The sequence below is a fragment of the Phaethon lepturus genome, unplaced genomic scaffold, assembly GCF_000687285.1.
Source record: "Phaethon lepturus isolate BGI_N335 unplaced genomic scaffold, ASM68728v1 scaffold12517, whole genome shotgun sequence".
NCBI classification, from domain to species: domain Eukaryota; kingdom Metazoa; phylum Chordata; class Aves; order Phaethontiformes; family Phaethontidae; genus Phaethon; species Phaethon lepturus.
The window spans coordinates 34,060-51,826 of NW_010554101.1; the positions used below are offsets into that span (position 1 = coordinate 34,060).

General features: G+C 41.8%; 1 protein-coding gene across 1 annotated transcript in view; it reads right to left on the minus strand.

The window, feature by feature from the left end:
* Window positions 1-4,246: 4,246 nt before the first annotated feature.
* The window catches only part of FBLN7 (fibulin 7), a 67,067-nt gene continuing 53,546 nt past the window's right edge, over window positions 4,247-17,767 (minus strand). Inside the window, exon 16 of the mRNA XM_010291724.1 lies at window positions 4,247-5,418. Within this exon, the coding sequence (XP_010290026.1) occupies window positions 5,279-5,418 (140 nt within the window). The 3' untranslated portion in view covers window positions 4,247-5,278. The remainder of the gene's footprint in view (window positions 5,419-17,767) is intronic.

Sequence of the window (17,767 nt, forward strand, 5' to 3'; positions counted from 1 at the left end):
ACCCCGAGATATAAATCGGATTCTGGTCCCTCTCACCGCTTCTCCCTGGGAGAAACGCTATTTCCGACCTGACGGCTAAGCGCGTGCTGGCCAACCAGAAGCGGCTCTGGCATTTTTATGGGAACTGCGCTTGCTTCAGACTCGGCCAAGAGAGAACAATCAGCTGCTATTTTCGAGGGCAACTGACTGCAAGCCCTTGGAATGAGCATCCCTGGGAGACCTCAGCTGACATCTTTTAAAGAGCCAGCAAAAATCCCAGTTTAGGGAAGAGAAGGATTTTTTTTTTTTTTTCTCCCCTCAGAGAGAATGGCCTCTTCCACAAATTGAAAGGAATATCTTTAATTAGTTCTGGGTGTTAAACATACTAAAAAACAAAAGCAAAGCTGCAGCCAGTGGACCCAAACTCAAACCTTGCTATGGAAAACAAATACCATTCAAATGAGAAGACATAATATCAAGACAGTAGGTATGTCCCCAGTAAAAAAAAAATGTGGAATGCTTTTAGAAGCAGATTTTGATTTTCTCAAAAAGAAGAAAGAAAATAATATTAAATAGCAAATTTAGTTACTTTGATTCTACTGAATTCTGACAGCCTCATCTTGAATTCTGCTTGGAACTACCTCAGATTCATTCCAAAACTTAAGTTACTCTGCTGTCTGTAGCATCGTTTGCTTATTATGAGATGTACTAGATCATCAGGCAAAAAACAGATAAAAGTAGAGTTTACCACTGCGTGAATATTTTTCCTGCTCTTCTTACAACTAGTATCCCCACAATGTGCTAGCAAAAAAAGTTAAATGAAACAGATCTGGGCGGGGGGGGAACAACCAAACAATTTTCTACATTAACTCTTACTTTTGTGCTGATCTAATACAGCACACGGACCGTATACAAAAGATAAGATCACTTTCCAGACACTTGACCATCTCATTTAGATGAAGACAAAATACAGACATGGCACGTGCTTACTGCAAGCGAGCCGACGTCCCTTGGTCGTCCGGCCACTTCTGTAGAGGAAGGGCGAGCAATATTTTACGTTCACAAAAGCTCTCCGAAATAAGTCACAGAGACACGACGTAAGGGGAATTGCCGCTGGAGGGGATGTGGAGGAATCCGTGCTCTTCTGAGGTGAACGGCAAGACCGGACCCTGAGCCCCGGTACGTACACAGGCTGCCGCGGGCAGTGGGTTGTGAGCCCTGGGACTTCCCACGGAGGCAGCCAGACAGGGGTGCAGGGCCCACGGGGAGCCAGACAGGGTGTACCTGGCCACCGAAACCGGTGCGCATTGCCCACTTGTGTGTGGGCTCTCAAATGCCATGTGACACCCAGCATAGCCAATGCAAGGGACATCCCTACAGAACACCTGGTTTTTGACTTCACGTGGAAGTAAGCTGAAGTAGTTGATGTTCATTTCTCAAAATCCTTGTGGTGCTATTGACTCTCTCGTAGGGAATTTATGAACTATTTATTGCCTATGTGCAAGTCACTCTTGTTTCAGCAACCTATAAAAGCAGTTGCTGTGACTTGCCTGGTCTCTTGTAACCTCCTCCCCGTATTTTCCTTGCTCTTCCATTTCTCCATTGCTGTAAGATTTATTTGCCCATAATGGCAGCTGCGAGGGTACCAAGTCCTGTCACAGCCTCAAGTGCACCAACAAGTTGTAATTAGCACGACCAACCCGCCCCTGCAGCCATTTCCCCCTGCTCCTCCTGGGAGCTTGGCCACTGGTGCTCCAGGCCAGCTCTGACGTGAGCCAGCTGGGTGACACGGAGCCAGTCGCCATGGAGAAAGTGGTGTGAGGGAAGGGCTGCCACACGGCTCAGCTACTCGGGGCTCTGAGCAGCCTGATCTAGTTGAAGATGTCCCTGCTCATTGCGGGGAAGTTGAACTAGATCACCTGTAAAGGTACCTTCCAACCCGAACTATTCTATGATTCTATGATTTGGTCATCACGGCACAAGCTATCACATGTGGAACGTACTGATTTGAACAGTTATGAAACTTGTTTGTTCCTCATTGCTATCGTCCTTGGCTGTCGTGCCCTCCTCTGTAAGAGGATGCTAGGATTACATACACGATGCTATTTTGCCTCCTCTAGCTGCTAATAAATTACAGATCCATCAGGAAGTGATTTCTAAACTGAAGAAGCAGAAAGTAGATCAGTCTATCAGCAGATTGATGTGAAATATTCCTGTTTTTTACTATTTTATCTGACTAAGGCTATGGCCCCCCATTACTCAGAACTATCTAAGTACACTGAATACTGACTCAGGCAAACTGTCCTAATCCTGCTAGAAATAACTCCGAGGCAATTTTCCCTGCCATAAGACTAAGACTTGTCCTGGAAGCAGTCTCCCACAAAAAGTCTTCCCAGCTATGCAGGATGCCTGACTTTCGGCATAACCACCTGAGACCTGCTGCTCCTCTCATCGGGAATCTGGCTAGCACCTGTGAGCCGTTGCTCCTTTGAGTGATTTCTGTCCCTCCATACTCATCTGGTGCCAAGTAAGACAGTTTATCAGGGAATTCAATCCTATGCACTACCTGCAACTGTGTGTTATTATTACTCATTCCTCTGATGGTGTGTGATTGTTTCTCCAAGGCACATGGCATCATTCTGTGTATGACCGAGCAGATGACTCTTAAAAAGCAGCTAACGAACACTCGGCAGTCTATACCTGGTCTCCTCGTTTTCTTCTAAATGCTCATTTACTTGTGATTCTGTTTCCCCACAATTAAAATGATTTGAATCAATCCAAAGCCAGCAGATCTCAGTGACAGTTTCCTAAGCACGTTCTCCCACTTGAACAGCTTTAATGATTTGCCAATAAAGATTATGAATAGTTTTAATTTGTCCCATTTGCAACAGATGAAACTTTAATGTCACAGGTTTGGATGAGAGAAATATTTAATCTTTCCTATCATTACTGAATTATCTTGTTTTTCTACGCTGATCTATTAAAAGTTAAGACACGTCACAGTGACCAAGGCACTAAGCACTCTTTAATTTTATTACACACAAAACATAAAATCATCTACTGGATCAATGTTCTCATATGACATCAGGACTATTTAAAAAGCTGCTTGCAATTTTCAAACATTATTTGGGACAATAGTTTTCCAGGAAGTAGCAGTAATCCTTCTTCTATCCTATTTTTACTCAAAAACGCAGACAGAAGAAGGGGAGAGGTGTGTGTCTGTGGTGGTGTGTGGTTTCTCCTTTACAGAAAGGAGAAGTTCATAAATTAGTTTGTTCATCAGTTTGATCCTAAAATTAGACTTCTGCTGTCCCAAGTTCTTTCCACTGCAACTAAATACCACTTACAGAGGAAATAAAGGATCAAAAATTACAGTCTAGAAAATCAGATGGAAACAGTTTTTGTATTTTTGGTACTAAGGCTACTTACTTCTCCTACACTGACAAGAAAAAAAACCTTGACGATATCAGGAGAGTCTTTCATCCTCCTTTTCTTGGACTCTGTTAGCATAATAAAACATTTTACTTTGCAATCTAAATCAGAATTATGTAGGCTAGTAATCCCTGAAGTCAATAGTATCTTTTGTAATCTGGAGTTTTCCAAAATCTCCATCAGTTAGTTGAATGATGAACTGCTACAAATAGAGCTGCTTCACATCATTTTTCTACAGAAATACGGTAACTATTTATTGAAATCGTAAGGACTGTAAGAGGTAGCCACTGACAACACTGACACGTTTTAAGCTGATGGCATCCTAAAAACAAGGCTACGTATGGAGCTGGGATGCCCTGTAAGTGTGGGGGGAACAAATACCATCAAGAGGGTATCCTTTAATCAAATTTTATTTATGAGAATGTGTTATCATAAAATCTTAATTTAGAGAATGAGAATGCTGCAGGCAGAGAAGCCTCCCTGCCACAGAGAATGGAATGAAGACTTCTGTATGTAGACAGTAAAGTTGCTATGGTCTTTTATTTGCAATGGATCAGAGGGGACGATCTTTATTATCCAAAGATCATTCAAGTCAATGGAAAGATCCTCTTAAGTTTCAGGGGCTTTTGTATAAAAAAGTGTTGTATTTATTGTATATAAACGCCTAGCACCAATAATGACTGATGAAATAGTGGACTGTTTTGAGTGGGAAATGTGTATATATACATATAACTAATTTGCTTACGGAAGATATATCATACAATTTTTCTGGTAAGCAGAAACCATAGCATACTTCTGAATATTTCCCATCTGACTTACTTTATTTCCTTGTATCTTAACAAACATAACAAACTGAAACACGGAGCTATTTGTTTTCTGTTCTGCAATAAAAAAAGATACGGTACTTTGATGCCCAGAAAATACATTAAACATTCATTTATTTGTGTGAGTTTCATTATATTATTACATATGCCTTGGCTTGGTGCATAGGAAGTGTACAGTTTAACATGCTGATTTTATTACCAATTTTAAAAAGGTAAGGAGCTTTACTCTATAATAAACAGGAGATACAGGTCTGAGTTTCCCATGTATTGCTGAGTACAGATGAGATTGGAATTTAAGCCATTTGCCTTATTATCCTTGTAACAGGTTAATTTCAGTAAGAGGTATTTGCTTAATTAGAATCAAACATAATCTTACAATCAATTAATAAGTACCAAAAAAAAGGAGTATTTTTTTAATATGTGCAATAGCTTGTTAGTCTCTTACTATTTCTAACTCCTTTTGCAATTCCTCTTGTAGCCGTAGTTGAATGGTGCTTTTTAAATACCTAGGCTAAACTTTTCAGAAATGATTAGCAATTCTGGGTGCCTCTTCAGAGTTATCCTACTGGGGCCCAAAAGCAAACATGTAGCTTTCTGACAATCTGACTCCTTCAAGGTAGTGAATACTGAGGTGAAATTACTAATCCTTACCACACGTCTTCCATCCAAAGACACCATATATTCATCCTAATGAACCCTGACATCTATTTTGTTCCACATCCTCAGTCGCTCTGGTTATCTGGCCAAGGAGCAATAGTTAACATCTGCCTAAACATTTAGAAAAGTTTTACATTTTACTAGGCAGCTGAGCATTTTTACACACTACTTATTTATACAGACAACTACATCAGGCTCACTTAATTTGCTCCACCCTATGTCTAATCAACGTAATAGCTTGTTATTTGTCTTAAACTATAAACCAAATATTTAAAAATAAAACAAAAAAAACACTATTGGGTCTTACAAACAAGTATATGACATAATAGTTTGTGGTAATGATTTAGGTTGGAGCGGCTTTCTTGTCTGGGGTTTTAAACGCTCTCTCAGAACCAGTACTCGGAGACAAAGATGTGAACATTGACGATGTTACGATGAGATACCACTCCACCCATGACGTAGTTCATCTCCAGTTTCAGGATGGCATGGAAAGGTCCAACAATGGGCCTCACCTGGCGAACCACACCTGTTGGGATAGAAATAACAATTGCTGAGATTAATAGGAGAATCAGATGGCCTTGGATGAACTACACTCCCCTTCGTTTTCGGCTTCTGGAAAGTTATTTTATCTATGGGATCCATAAATAGCTTGCAACAAAGCTTGCAAAGTAAGAATAAACCACAACTTTTGAATCAAAATACCTTGAAGAAGATCTAAAAAGAGCACTAAAATGCTGCTAATGGCAGAAAAACTATACATTCTGAAATTAGTAATACTTTTTTTTACCTTTTCTTCAGAGAGATAAATTCTGTAAGCAGTTTGCAACACTGCTTTTGAAGTAGGACACAAGGTGACTTTCCCTAGGTAAGCCAGCAGAGACATTGCTCTGAGGGGTACATGAGCACGCACACCTGGGAATGCCATGCAATTTCTGGTACCGTGTTGAATGCTGCATTTCATTTGGAACAGTAGAAATTATTTGTAATGTAGCAGTAAAATCAACACCTTCCCTATAAACATCAGATGACACTAATCTGTAAATTGTTAGCGTGCCGTATCATGGATGGACAATCCCACTGGAAGCAACAGGAATAAAAGCAGGGGAGTTTAACGAGGAAAGGGGGACCATCACGGCACCTGTTCCTCTGTCGTTCCTCACATGGATGGTGGCCTTCCCCTCACCATCATCAAGGCTATGAGGAATAGGTAATGAGGAAGGGAGTGGCAAGGGAGAAGTGAGCTGTGTCTTTTAGGGCTCTAGTCCTTTGGTTTGTTTTACGTGGAGGAGCCCCAGTGCTGGGGCACAGCAGGACGAGGACTGCTGGGGGCCAAGAGTTGGTGGGGTCCTCAGGGCGGCGGCAGGGCAGTTTCCCATGTATTGCTGAGTACAGATGAGATTGGAATTTAAGCCATTTGCTTTGGGACAGTGCTTGTCCCACCACCCCAGCCAGGCAGCAGGGCAGGCCAAGGGGCAGCCAGGTTCAAGCAAGGGCCCCGATCACCGGGCAAGCTCACGGTGATGACGCTGGGTCAAAGTCAAACTGTGGAGGCAGCGCGTGGGTCAGGGTCCAGAATAAAAGGGCCTATGGCTGTGATGGAGCTGGAGACCAGCCCTCTTACAGCAGTGCTCAGGCAAGGACTGAAGCTGAAATGGGGCTCCTGGCCTCTGGGCAGGGTGTGGGAAAGGATGCTGGGGAGGCCCATCTGGGCCACGAGGTCTTAGCGGTGCCTTGACACGGTGTGGCTGAACAGAATAGCGTTACAGCCTCAGGCCTAGACCAGAGAAAGTCAACAGGAGCTTTGCCATTGACTCCGAAGACTCAAGATCAGATCGTAAACATGTTCTCGCTTCATGGTTATTTTCGAAGTCCGGTGTTACAGAGCAGGGAGCTATCAAATGGCTCCCACCTGAAAGGATGTATCCAAAAGGTCAGAACCCCATGAACCCCAGGTCAGCCAGCAGGCACAGGGACTCCGGTGGAGACCCCCTCCTCAGTCAGGCACCTCCCTCTGACAACCTCCTTCTCTGACAGGGTGTAGGATTCAGAAGGAAATACACCGTTTAGGAAAGGATTATTTGAGACGTATTCCTCCTGCACGCGGGGGCTGCGTTTCACGAGCAGGCAGCACACCAGCGCCTTCCCCGCGTCCCAGCTGAACTCCCGCAGCAGTCCCCTACGAACACATTGGCTTGAGATCTGATGGGAGAGATAAACGTTTGCTTATGCAGGCTGTCAGCACCTTTTCAGAAGGCAGTGATGACATTACAGTTTCGTCCTGTTCAAATACTAACTAATATCTTCAGCATGCAGTAAAATTGCAAACTTTTCACCACATTCACTTCGCTTGCCATATTTGATGAATACACTTTTTAAGCATCCTTCCCCCTACAATTTATATGTACATACGTACATATATATATACACACACACACACTTTTTTTTTTCTTTTTTTTGTTTTCTTGGCTGCTCTCCTGCACCTTATAAAAATGACTGGGCTTGGCAGATGATATATTGAAAAAGAAAAGCCTTGCTAAAATTGCCCTCCCTTCAGGGTAGCATTTAAAGCATTTTGCTAGCAACACATCACATTATTGCAGGCACCGCTTTAACTGACAACCACGGAAACACAGAGCATTGGAATCACTCAGTACTGGCAAGCTGTTTAACCCACCCTGTTAGCGGCTCATGCAGCGCTCACCAAGCCTCAGATGGCAAAGGTTGCTGTTTCCATTTAGCAGTCTTTTTATAGTGTTCTACACTTTCTTGCTTTACTCTAGTAGAGTCTACTCAAGTCTAGAAGTGGGATTACAAACTGTGGTTTTTTTTCCTGACGTGATGCAATTCTACTCAAGATGGTTTATGCCACAATACGGCATCTATCCGTACACTATTATCGTAGCATTCAAAGCAATTAGTAACCTTCTCATTCTTGTTTGGATGCATTCTGCTAATAGGCTGAAAAAATGGACCATTTATCTTCAAGGCGGAATGGGCGAACACACTGTGATCCACGTAGCAGTATTCTTCCACACAGTTCTCTTGCTGCCATTTTAAAATCAAGCCTAATAACGGTCTGAGAAGCAAAGGCATGTCAAGACAGCTATGCTGAAGCAAGAAATTGAAGGAATGTACAAAGAAACACAATACTGTCACAATATTTATGTATTCAGTTTGTTGTGCCAGTGCCCTAGATGGTCCTGAAATGCCCACCAGTGCAAAGGAATTATTTCCCTTCCTCTCCTATTAAATAAATAGAATGATGCAGTCAGATGGATTTGCGCTACAGCCCGTGTATAAGGATGCAGTCACTCTAAATGAGCACGGGGAAAAAAAAAAGGGGGGGTGAGAAAAAAACCTTGAAATCTTCTACTGGACAAAAATTACAGGTTTTCAGCTCTTGGAAGCTTTATGCATTTTTTTTTTGAGCTTTCCATTTTTTTGTTGAAAAGTGCTAAAATGGAAAACCTGAGTATTTTTCTCCACCAAACTCAAGGATAAATGCAGGTGGAAGCCACGCAATAGCAAAGCTGCTCAGAGCCCGAAACCTGGCTACACGCTTATCCAATCCCCAGTGATCCCGCTGCAGTGGTGCTAGGACTTGTCTCAGAAATGCTGTTAAAGGCTACCTGCTGTAACGTGTCACTGCCTTTTGATGCTACCTGTGCCTGATTCTCTAATGTCTTGTGCCCTTCACATCAGGTACGAGGGAGGCGCAGCTATTCCAGACCCAAAGGCAGCCAGCAGTGCCTTGTGCCTACCCGCACAAGCAGATGTCTGAAGAAAAAGCTTGAGACTCGGGTCTGGTACATGTAGTTCACATACATGACTCGAATCAGGCAATATCTCAACAGCATTTAGCACCCAACGCATTTGAAGACACCATGTGTAATAATTCTGGATGCTTTTAAGCGACACGGATTTATCAGTTACTGCAACCTTTGCATAAACATGTTGTTCCACTATGCCTTTTGGCAGACTACTGCTGGGTCCAGATTTGTGGTCTGGCATCCTTCAGCACTTATAGCTGAATATTAAGCACAAAAACATACTTTACAGTAGTAGGAAGGTTACAATTTTTAAATATACTGAAAAGTCAGGAAATGTAGAAATTAAGCAGCTGCTTTTTGATCTCTTTTTTACCAGTCTAAATCCAAAGTATCTGGATGGAGCCACTCAGATTTGACACGGGGATAACTGCAGACTGGGACTTGGTCCTGGATCAGTCTAGGAGTACACACTGTCCTGTGAGTCACTCTCTATAGGATGCCAGGAGAACAATGGTGTTGCTCATCAAATGACTTGAAAACAGTCTCTTCTCAAATACTATCATCAGCTGGTCCTCTCTGGGACCAAAGCTGCAGACTCCACAGTCGGTAAATGGGGTTAGTTTGTTTAAGGAAATTCTCCCAAATCCTTTTCCAGCAAAATTAGATTTCAGCTAGGTTAGCATTTTGCAGAAAAAAAAGCCAGGAGAATATTTGTCTATATTAAAACAGGGTGAATCACTGGTAATAAATGAAGAAGGAGATTTGCACTGCTGCTGAATCCCATGTGCCAGGCAATCTCCAGCATCTGTGTTGTCTTGCCTACAGGCACATCTATGCAAGCAAGCATTGTTACCCTCCAGTCTGATGTGCTGCTGTTGCTGTTTATACTCTTTGGTTCATAATCTGTGACCCAAACACAGGCTCAACCTACAGAAAACCCTATGTGTCACAGGCCAGGCAGACTACTTTCCATCAGCTCACCTTTGTTTGGTTTTGGTTTCTTTGTTAACTGAGCAGAGATGTTATTACACGTCCCAAATCTGCTTGAGTATCTTCATGGTTTGCTGACCTCCTTTTAGAAAACAATGCTAAGACTTCTTTTTCTTGCACACTTTGCCCTTATTGTAAACAGGATCTACGCCAATCCTTTCCATCTGCTGATCTGTGTAAGCAAACAGCCGTGGCTTGAGAGGCAGTAAGTTTTTGGATGTCACAGTTATTTCTGCAGTGATAGTCTGACCATGGCCCAGAACTTTTAAAGCCCTGTAATTAATACACAGAGCTGCTCTCTTGTCCTGTTTCTTTTTCTTTCATGTTTCATTTTCTGATTTCATCTAATGTAAAAGTATGTCACAATGTGCAGTGAAGACATTAACCTAAATAATATATAATACTTATTTTTAAGTGAGAAGAATGACAACAACCAACAATCTTAGAGCCACTGTCATTGGATTACTGAGGCTTTGCTTATCAAAGAAGATGTGATAAATGAGACAGCAAGGTTAATATTGTTAATCCTCCTAAGCCTTTCAGCAGAATTTCTATTATTGTAATCAGATGCCACAGGTATTCCTTGGCTTGTCTATACCTCTTTAAGATATCATTACATTTCTCTGCTTTGAAATATGTGAGACCCTCAGGCAATTCACCTCTGTGTCTGGTTTCTGCTTGTACTTTTGCATTAGGCAGCTGACTTGTAAGAAGCTCCATTTTGAACTTAGCAGAAACACTGCTGTTTTGTTACCACATTAACCCATTCTGGATGACAAGTCCCCGCGTTACCATGCATTAACATTTTGTCTCTAGAAATCCAGACTCCCGATGCTGACTTCTGTGCTAAGCTCACTGCCCAGTATGCCAAAGGAGCACTTGCAAAACTCTTCAAAATAACTTTAAAAAAAACCCTTTTCTTCTGTTTTTTCCACTGCTAACCACAAAACCTGCAGCAATTACACTTGCAATGAATCTGGGTCATTGTGTTCCTTCTACCTCTTACTGAATGCTGCATTTGCATTTTCTTTAGAGAAAGTTCCTCTAGCAGGGATCTCCACGGTTTACCAGAAAGCAAAGCAGAACCAAAGCAACTTATTTTCACACTGCCACTAGAAAAGGCTGTTTTGGGTTGGTAAAGAGGACGCATTATGTTTTCTGTTCCAGAGGTGAAGGTCGCAGAACTTTCCACAGGGTTTGATTCTTGAGTCTAGTCAAATATTTAAATCTGTATCATCATAAGAACACAGTGTAGACATAAGTTGCACCCTTTTCTCAAAAAGAGAGCCTCATGTAACCTGAACTTTTAAGGATCCCCACAAAATCAAGCTGAGGCGGGTCAGTGGAGCAGGCAAGGAATGGGAGGCTGAGGGGAGAGGCAACAGGGACTGCCGATTACTGGGGAGCTGTATCCAACGACTGCTGGAAGAGGGGATGCGCTGAAGTAAACCTCCTCTTGCCTTACCTGCATATGCATATGAAGGCATATGTATTTGTGTATATATAAACAATCCAAACTACTGCCAAATCAAATGTTATTCTTCCAAACAACCTGTGGGCTACGCTCGGGAAAATACAATAAACACAGTTATCAAAAATGTGATCAATTCCCTCAACCACATTTCAAGCTTTCTGTTAAGTAACAGGCACCTCTTACCACCTTCCCATCTTTTCCCCCACACACGGGGTTACAGCTGTATTGTTTTGTTCCGGTCATCACATACCAAAGGATAGTAACAGAACTACCTTTTTTTTTTCCTTTGTGCTCACAGCAAGCACACAGTCTCCTTTCTGTGATTCTTCTCAGGTGGCAAGTTAACAGAGGGACATGCAGCTTTTTACTATCAGTTGAATCCAGCAGTATTGACCCTTTTTCATTAGCGCAAGACTTCATACTTGATGTCACAGGCAGGTACTAATTTAGCCAGTTTTTCCAGGAACAAACAAATTATTTAGGAAAATTTGTCTTTTTTTTTTTTTTAACATTGTTTAATTGTATGATCTGTGGTCAGCTAAAAACTGACCACAAACTGACTAAAATTGGGATGGATGGTGAAGAGTTACTGAGAGAGCATGAAGTGGTGCAAAGACGAACAATCCACTTTTCTGAATCATTAATCCATAGTTAACATATTAATCAGGTCCTAAAGAGAACAAAACACATCTTCTTATTCACTCTGAGATCTATTTTAAATTAAACACTCTGTAAAAAGTATCTAAAATAATAAGAATGGCATATATGTTTGAAATACCAAAGGCAGACAAACAAGTCTGAGCATAGCTCATTGTTTGCTTTTCTTTCAAAACAAGCACACACTGCTATTAAAATTTTGTGTGTGTGTGTGTGTTTGCATCCTGGCCATGCATTATTAAAATTACCTTTCACAAATCAGAACTAGTAGGACAGCTGAGAATTAGTCTTCATTCACTCTACTGCAAGTGGAACTACTGACCATATATAAAAAAAGGAATATTTTGCATTAGTTAGAATTAACAGCAACTTGGTATGTGAAATATGATATGAATTACTGTGTGGAATACAGCTCCGTAAGACTGTTAGTATCAGCTCCATTGTAAAATAGAGTCGTAGACAGCAAAAGGTCTAAGGGCTGAGGAAAGCTAAAGAATCTCCTAGGACCTTCTTGGTAATTCTTATGTGCAATGATGTTTCTTTGCCCCTGATAAACAGCCTGGTTCAGTGGCTGCCTAGCTCTGAGGTCACAAGCAATTTCTAATCAAGTACACACCAGCAAGCCAGGCAGGACAGCGGGGTTGAAAAGCTGAGCAGGGTATGAGGCTTAACAGGTGAGAGGCAGGAATATACACTAGGGCTGAAAAATGCATAGCTTGTTCATGTAGAATGTATGACATTTTGGTAGCAATAGACTCACTTCTATTCCTCATGAGATAAATAAAATCCCATGTGAGATGCATAAGAGCCCAAGCAAATCAGTTTTTCCCCTACATTTCCTAATCCTTGGGCTATGAGTCTACAGGTCTGATGGTAAGCGAAAGCTGAAGTCCATCACAAAATGGACTTTGGAAAATCACAAAATTCCCTTTGGAAAAAATCCCACAGGAAGGCTTGTGAAGAGAATATGCAATTACAGATTACATGGTGAGAGATACTGTTTTCAGGTGGAACTTTTGGGATGAGCTGCTACTGACACCTACAAGAGAGATTTCAATGACACAAAAAACACTTTTATAATTTTTCCTCTAGCCATTTTCCTTGTGCTTTAAATAGATACTTGGAACATGAAATGATTAATTTGGAAAAATTCAAGTACCAGAGAATGTGGTGAGAGCTGTGGAGCTGGAGCCTAAACTCAGCTGAAACTCACGTAATTTATTGGGCTTTATATTAACTTCCAAATAATCTCAGCCTATGTTCTGAAGTCCTACATTTGGCTGTTCTTGGATCTCCGTTTCCCCACAAAAAACACTCTGGTCCTTTTTACAGCTTTGTCAGAGATGAATAGTCCTAACTGCCACAATGCAACAGTAACTACCCTTTTTTAAGCAATGGATCTTCATGAATCAGAAAAATAGCCTTCAAGTAGTCTGATAGGCTCTATCAGGCCACGAGTATGAATGATTATGTACAAAGGATGGACATAGACTCTCCCCTAATGTTAGCAAACTTCTTTAATCCCATGTGTATGTTGCAGTAACAAAGCCGAGAGGTTATCGTCTCAGACTCTCAGAACCTAAAGCCATTGCACGGCTATTAAAAAGTAGCCCAAAACACCAGCACGCTAGCAGTAATGTGCAATGAACAACTTTTTGTAGGGGAAAAGCATGTTTATGAGTTTCCCTTAAGCAATACAGGAAGACCGATCTCCTCATGTTAATGCAAGATCCTGGACTATAATTTAAAGTTTGCTTTTCTCCTCAAGGCCTCTTGCTTTATACCACTGGCCAAGATTTTCAAAATTAAGAGTACATATATCAGATGTATCATTGTTACTCAAGAGCCTAGCCATAGTTTCAAAAGAGATGTTCAGGCAATTAGGAAGTTTAGGACTAGAGAAATGATTGTTGCAGTGGCTATTTTAAAAGGTACAGTTGATAGGATCATTCCAGAAATGAGCAAGAGAAAAAAACATCGAGCCACAAATAAATGCTTCCTTGGATCAAACCATAGACAACAAGTTGCAGGTTAGGCTTGAATACCAGACTATCTCAGTCTACAACATGTAAATACATATCTATAGTGTGAAGCCAAAACTATATAGCCAAATTGGTTTTTGGCTCTGTAGACCTCAACTAAAAGAAGTCATGTTAAGATTTGTAAGAAAAAAGTTCTTTCTTATTCAGTATTCATTACAAATACACAAAGTTCATCAATAAGGTTGAAAGATAATTCACATCCCGGTCACAAACAGAAAGTATGTATTTTAGGATATTTTATCCATTTTTTTCTGTAAAAAGCTTTGGGGCTCTGCATACGTTAAAGTTTAATTAAATTCCTTTCTTAAAGGCTGCTCTTTATTCCAAAAGATTATGCCAAAGTAATGATTTTCAGTGCTTAAATTGCTCTGCCAACATAGTTACTCGAGTACTTACTGACTGACCTATACCATGCCAGGGGAGAAGGGAAGTGAATCAACCACTGGGTAATTGCTTAATGTATCCTAGCTTTGAAAATATAATGCTTCAAACATTGCACATTAGGGAATGTCACATTTGGTAGAGTGAAAGCTGCAAAGTTTTTCCTTTAATAGCAATCAAGTCCTGTCATGTTTTCAACATCACCGCAATCCACGATCAGGATCACATGACAGTTGAAGCAGGAAGCACCTCTGAAGGCCATCTATACAATCTCTTGCTCAAAGCAGAGTCACCTGAAGCATGTTGCTCTGGGCTGTGTTCAGTCTGGTTTTGAGTATCTCTAGGGATGGAGACTCCACAGCTCTAGGCAACCTGTTCCAGCGTTCAACTACTTTTACAGTAAAGAACTTTTCTTGTAGGTTTAAATGGAATGTCCTGTATTTAAATTTGTGCCCACTGACTCTTGTCCTCTCTACACCACTGAGGAGAGTCTGTCTCTGTCTTCTTTACTCCCTCCCATTACATCGATCAGATTGCCCCGAGCCTCCTCTTCTCCAGGCTGAACAGTCCCAACTCTCTCAGCCAATCCTCATATGACAGATGCTCCAGTGCCTTAATCATTTTCATCACCCTCTTCTGGACTCTCTCCACTATGTCCATGTCTTTCCTTCCTGTACCAGGAAGGCCAGAACTGGACACAGCAGTCCAGTGGTGCCCTCACCAGTGCTGAGTAGAGGGGAAGGATGACCTCCTTCAGCCTGCTGGCAACACTCTTCCTAATGCAGCCCATTGGCTGCTTTTGGCACAAGGGCACAACATTAGATCATGATCAACTTGGTGTCCCCCAGGTCTTTCTCTGCAGAGCTGCTTTTCAGCTGATAAGCCCCGAGTGTGTACTGGTACACAGGGCAGGACTTTGCATTTCCCTTTGCTGAACTTCATGAGGTTCCTGTCAGACCGTTTCTCCAGACTGTTGAGGTCCCTCTGAATGGCAGCACAACCCTGTGTGTATCAGCCACTCATCACAGTTTTGTTTCCTCTTCAAACCTGTTAAGGTGCACTCCGTCCCATCATCCAGGCCATTAATGAAGAAACTGGCCCCAGTATTGATTCTTCAGATACACCACCGGTAACTAGCTCCTACAACCGTTTCAGCCTGGCAGTTCAGCCATTTTTCAATCTACCTCACTGTCCACTTATCTAGTCTACATTTCCTTGGGTTGTCTATGAGGATATTAAGGGAGAGGGTGCTGAAAGCCTTACTAAAGTCAAGATAAGCAACATCCACTCATTCTTCTCTCATCCACTAATCCTGTCATCTCTTTGTAGAAGGCTGTCAGGTTGGTCAGGCATGATTTCCCCTTCATAAATGCTTGCTGACTACTCCCAGTCACCTTCTTGTCCTTAATATATTTGGAAACGGTTTCCAGGTGGATTTGCTCCATCACCTTCCCAGGGTGTAGTTCGCTAGATCCTCCGTCTTGGCCTTCTTGAAGATTGCAGTGACATTTGCTTTCTTCCAGTCCATGGGAACTTCTGATCACCACAATCTTTCAAAGTTAATTGACAGTGGCCTCACAATGACATCAGCCAGTTCCCTCGGCACTTGTGGGGCACCTCATCAGCTCCCATGGACTTAGGTATGTCCAGTTTGTTTAAAAGTTCCCTAACGTGATCCTCCTCCACCAAGAGTGAGTATTTCTTGCTCCAGACCTTCCTATTGCTCTGAGGGCCCCACAACTCCTGAAGGCCAGTCTCATCAGTAAAGAATGAGGCAAAGGTGGCATTAAATACTTCAGCTTTCTCCATATCTTTTGTCACCAGGCCTCCTGCCCCATTCAAAAGCATGCCCACATTTCTCCTAGTCTTTCTTTTGCTGTTGATGTACTTGTAGAAGCCCTTCTCATTGCCCTTCATAACAGTGGGCTGTGCCTCCATAGGCAATCTCACAGCCATTACGTTCCTCCAGTCCTCTCTAGTTCATGACTGTGCCTAAAGGCACAATCTAGCTGTCAAACTGCAGGCATTTCCCAGACCACGAGATGTCTGCTGACTTAAGAAAGTTAATGTACAACTTAGATTCCTCCACCTCTCAAAAGCTAAATAGTCCTTTTCATTTTCTCTCTCTTTTTTTTGTGTGAAAGCTATCTGTATTTCTCTCAATTATTTGTGACAATAACAACGCAGGCTCCTGCTATGTGGTGTTCTATAGTTTCTGATATAATCTGTTTTATTAATAAGTGGCTGCTCTTTGGAAAATGAAATATTTCTTGGTAATCATCACTGCAGGCATCAAATCATATACAGAAAAATAGCTCTGAAGATATCATTAATCCTTGAGCTGCCACACCTGACAAACATAAATATGGTTAAAGGATTCAGAAAACTCATTAATCAAAATACAAGTACTGAAATAGATTTCCTCTTGCTTTGAAGTATATTGCCCTCATAACATTGTGAATTAGACCTTCATTCAAGTTTGATGGTGAACATTTCATAAAATAATAGATTTGGAGAATCAAGTTAGAGTTGGATGTTAACAAGGTTTCCATGTCAATTAAGAACTTCTTCACAGGAATGTGGCTGGCTATACGTATCTTTGCTGAAGTATCTGGGCACAAGTTTTTCAAAAACATGTAGTTTTCAAACATGGACCTCCCAGATCTTTATTCACATTCCTGAGAAAATGGCCTAATTTCAATTGTTGAGCAACCAAGTGCTTATAAAATGCTTCAGAAGTCAGTTTGGACACATAAAATCCCATAAGCTATGTGACACGCAGGGCAATTTCGCTGTTGGTTTAAGCTGATCAAAAATAGTGGTCCTCCACCCCCTCCCTTGGATTCACACCTGAAAGACAAGAACCAAAAATGTAGCTTGCCGCACAAGCACTAATGCCGACAACCGGGAAAGGGCTGGAATGTTTGTTCAGAGGTAGACAGGAGAAGGGGAATTTCCCTCTTGAGCAGCAGCAAAGCTTCAGATCACTTCATACAACCCCAGTGTTCCCTATCAGGGAACAGAAAGGCGACGGTAATTTTGGTACTGTAACAGTGAGTATTGCACCAGTAGCATAAACAGGACTCCTAATGACTTGGGCCAGTTGGTGCAGTGCTGACCACATGTTACCTCAGGAACAGGCAAAAATGCCTGTGTCCCTAGAGAATTCAGCAACTGCTGCCCAACCGCGCAGCTCAAAGCTGTACCGTATGCTCCTCTGGGAGGTGTAAAGCAGGATCAGGGGTAGGGCAAGACACCCCTCAGAAAAAAGAGCAGTGTAACAAGGCGCGCCTGCGCCTGTGACCATGAGCAACACCTATTGCTCAGATCTCTCCCATGCTCAGGGTACCTACTGACCACAGTAATCATTTATAAACCACGTAAAGACAAAGCTCTCCTTTAAAGACTGTCCAAACAATTGTGTCTAAGACTCTCCAGGTACTCACAGCCTTTGAAGTTTCCACCTAGAGTATAGGTCTTAGTTTAAGTTTAGCTAAAACTGAATCTACTTTTCTTTTCACCTCTAAAGAAAAAAGAAAAGGAAATTACAGTACAGGAATT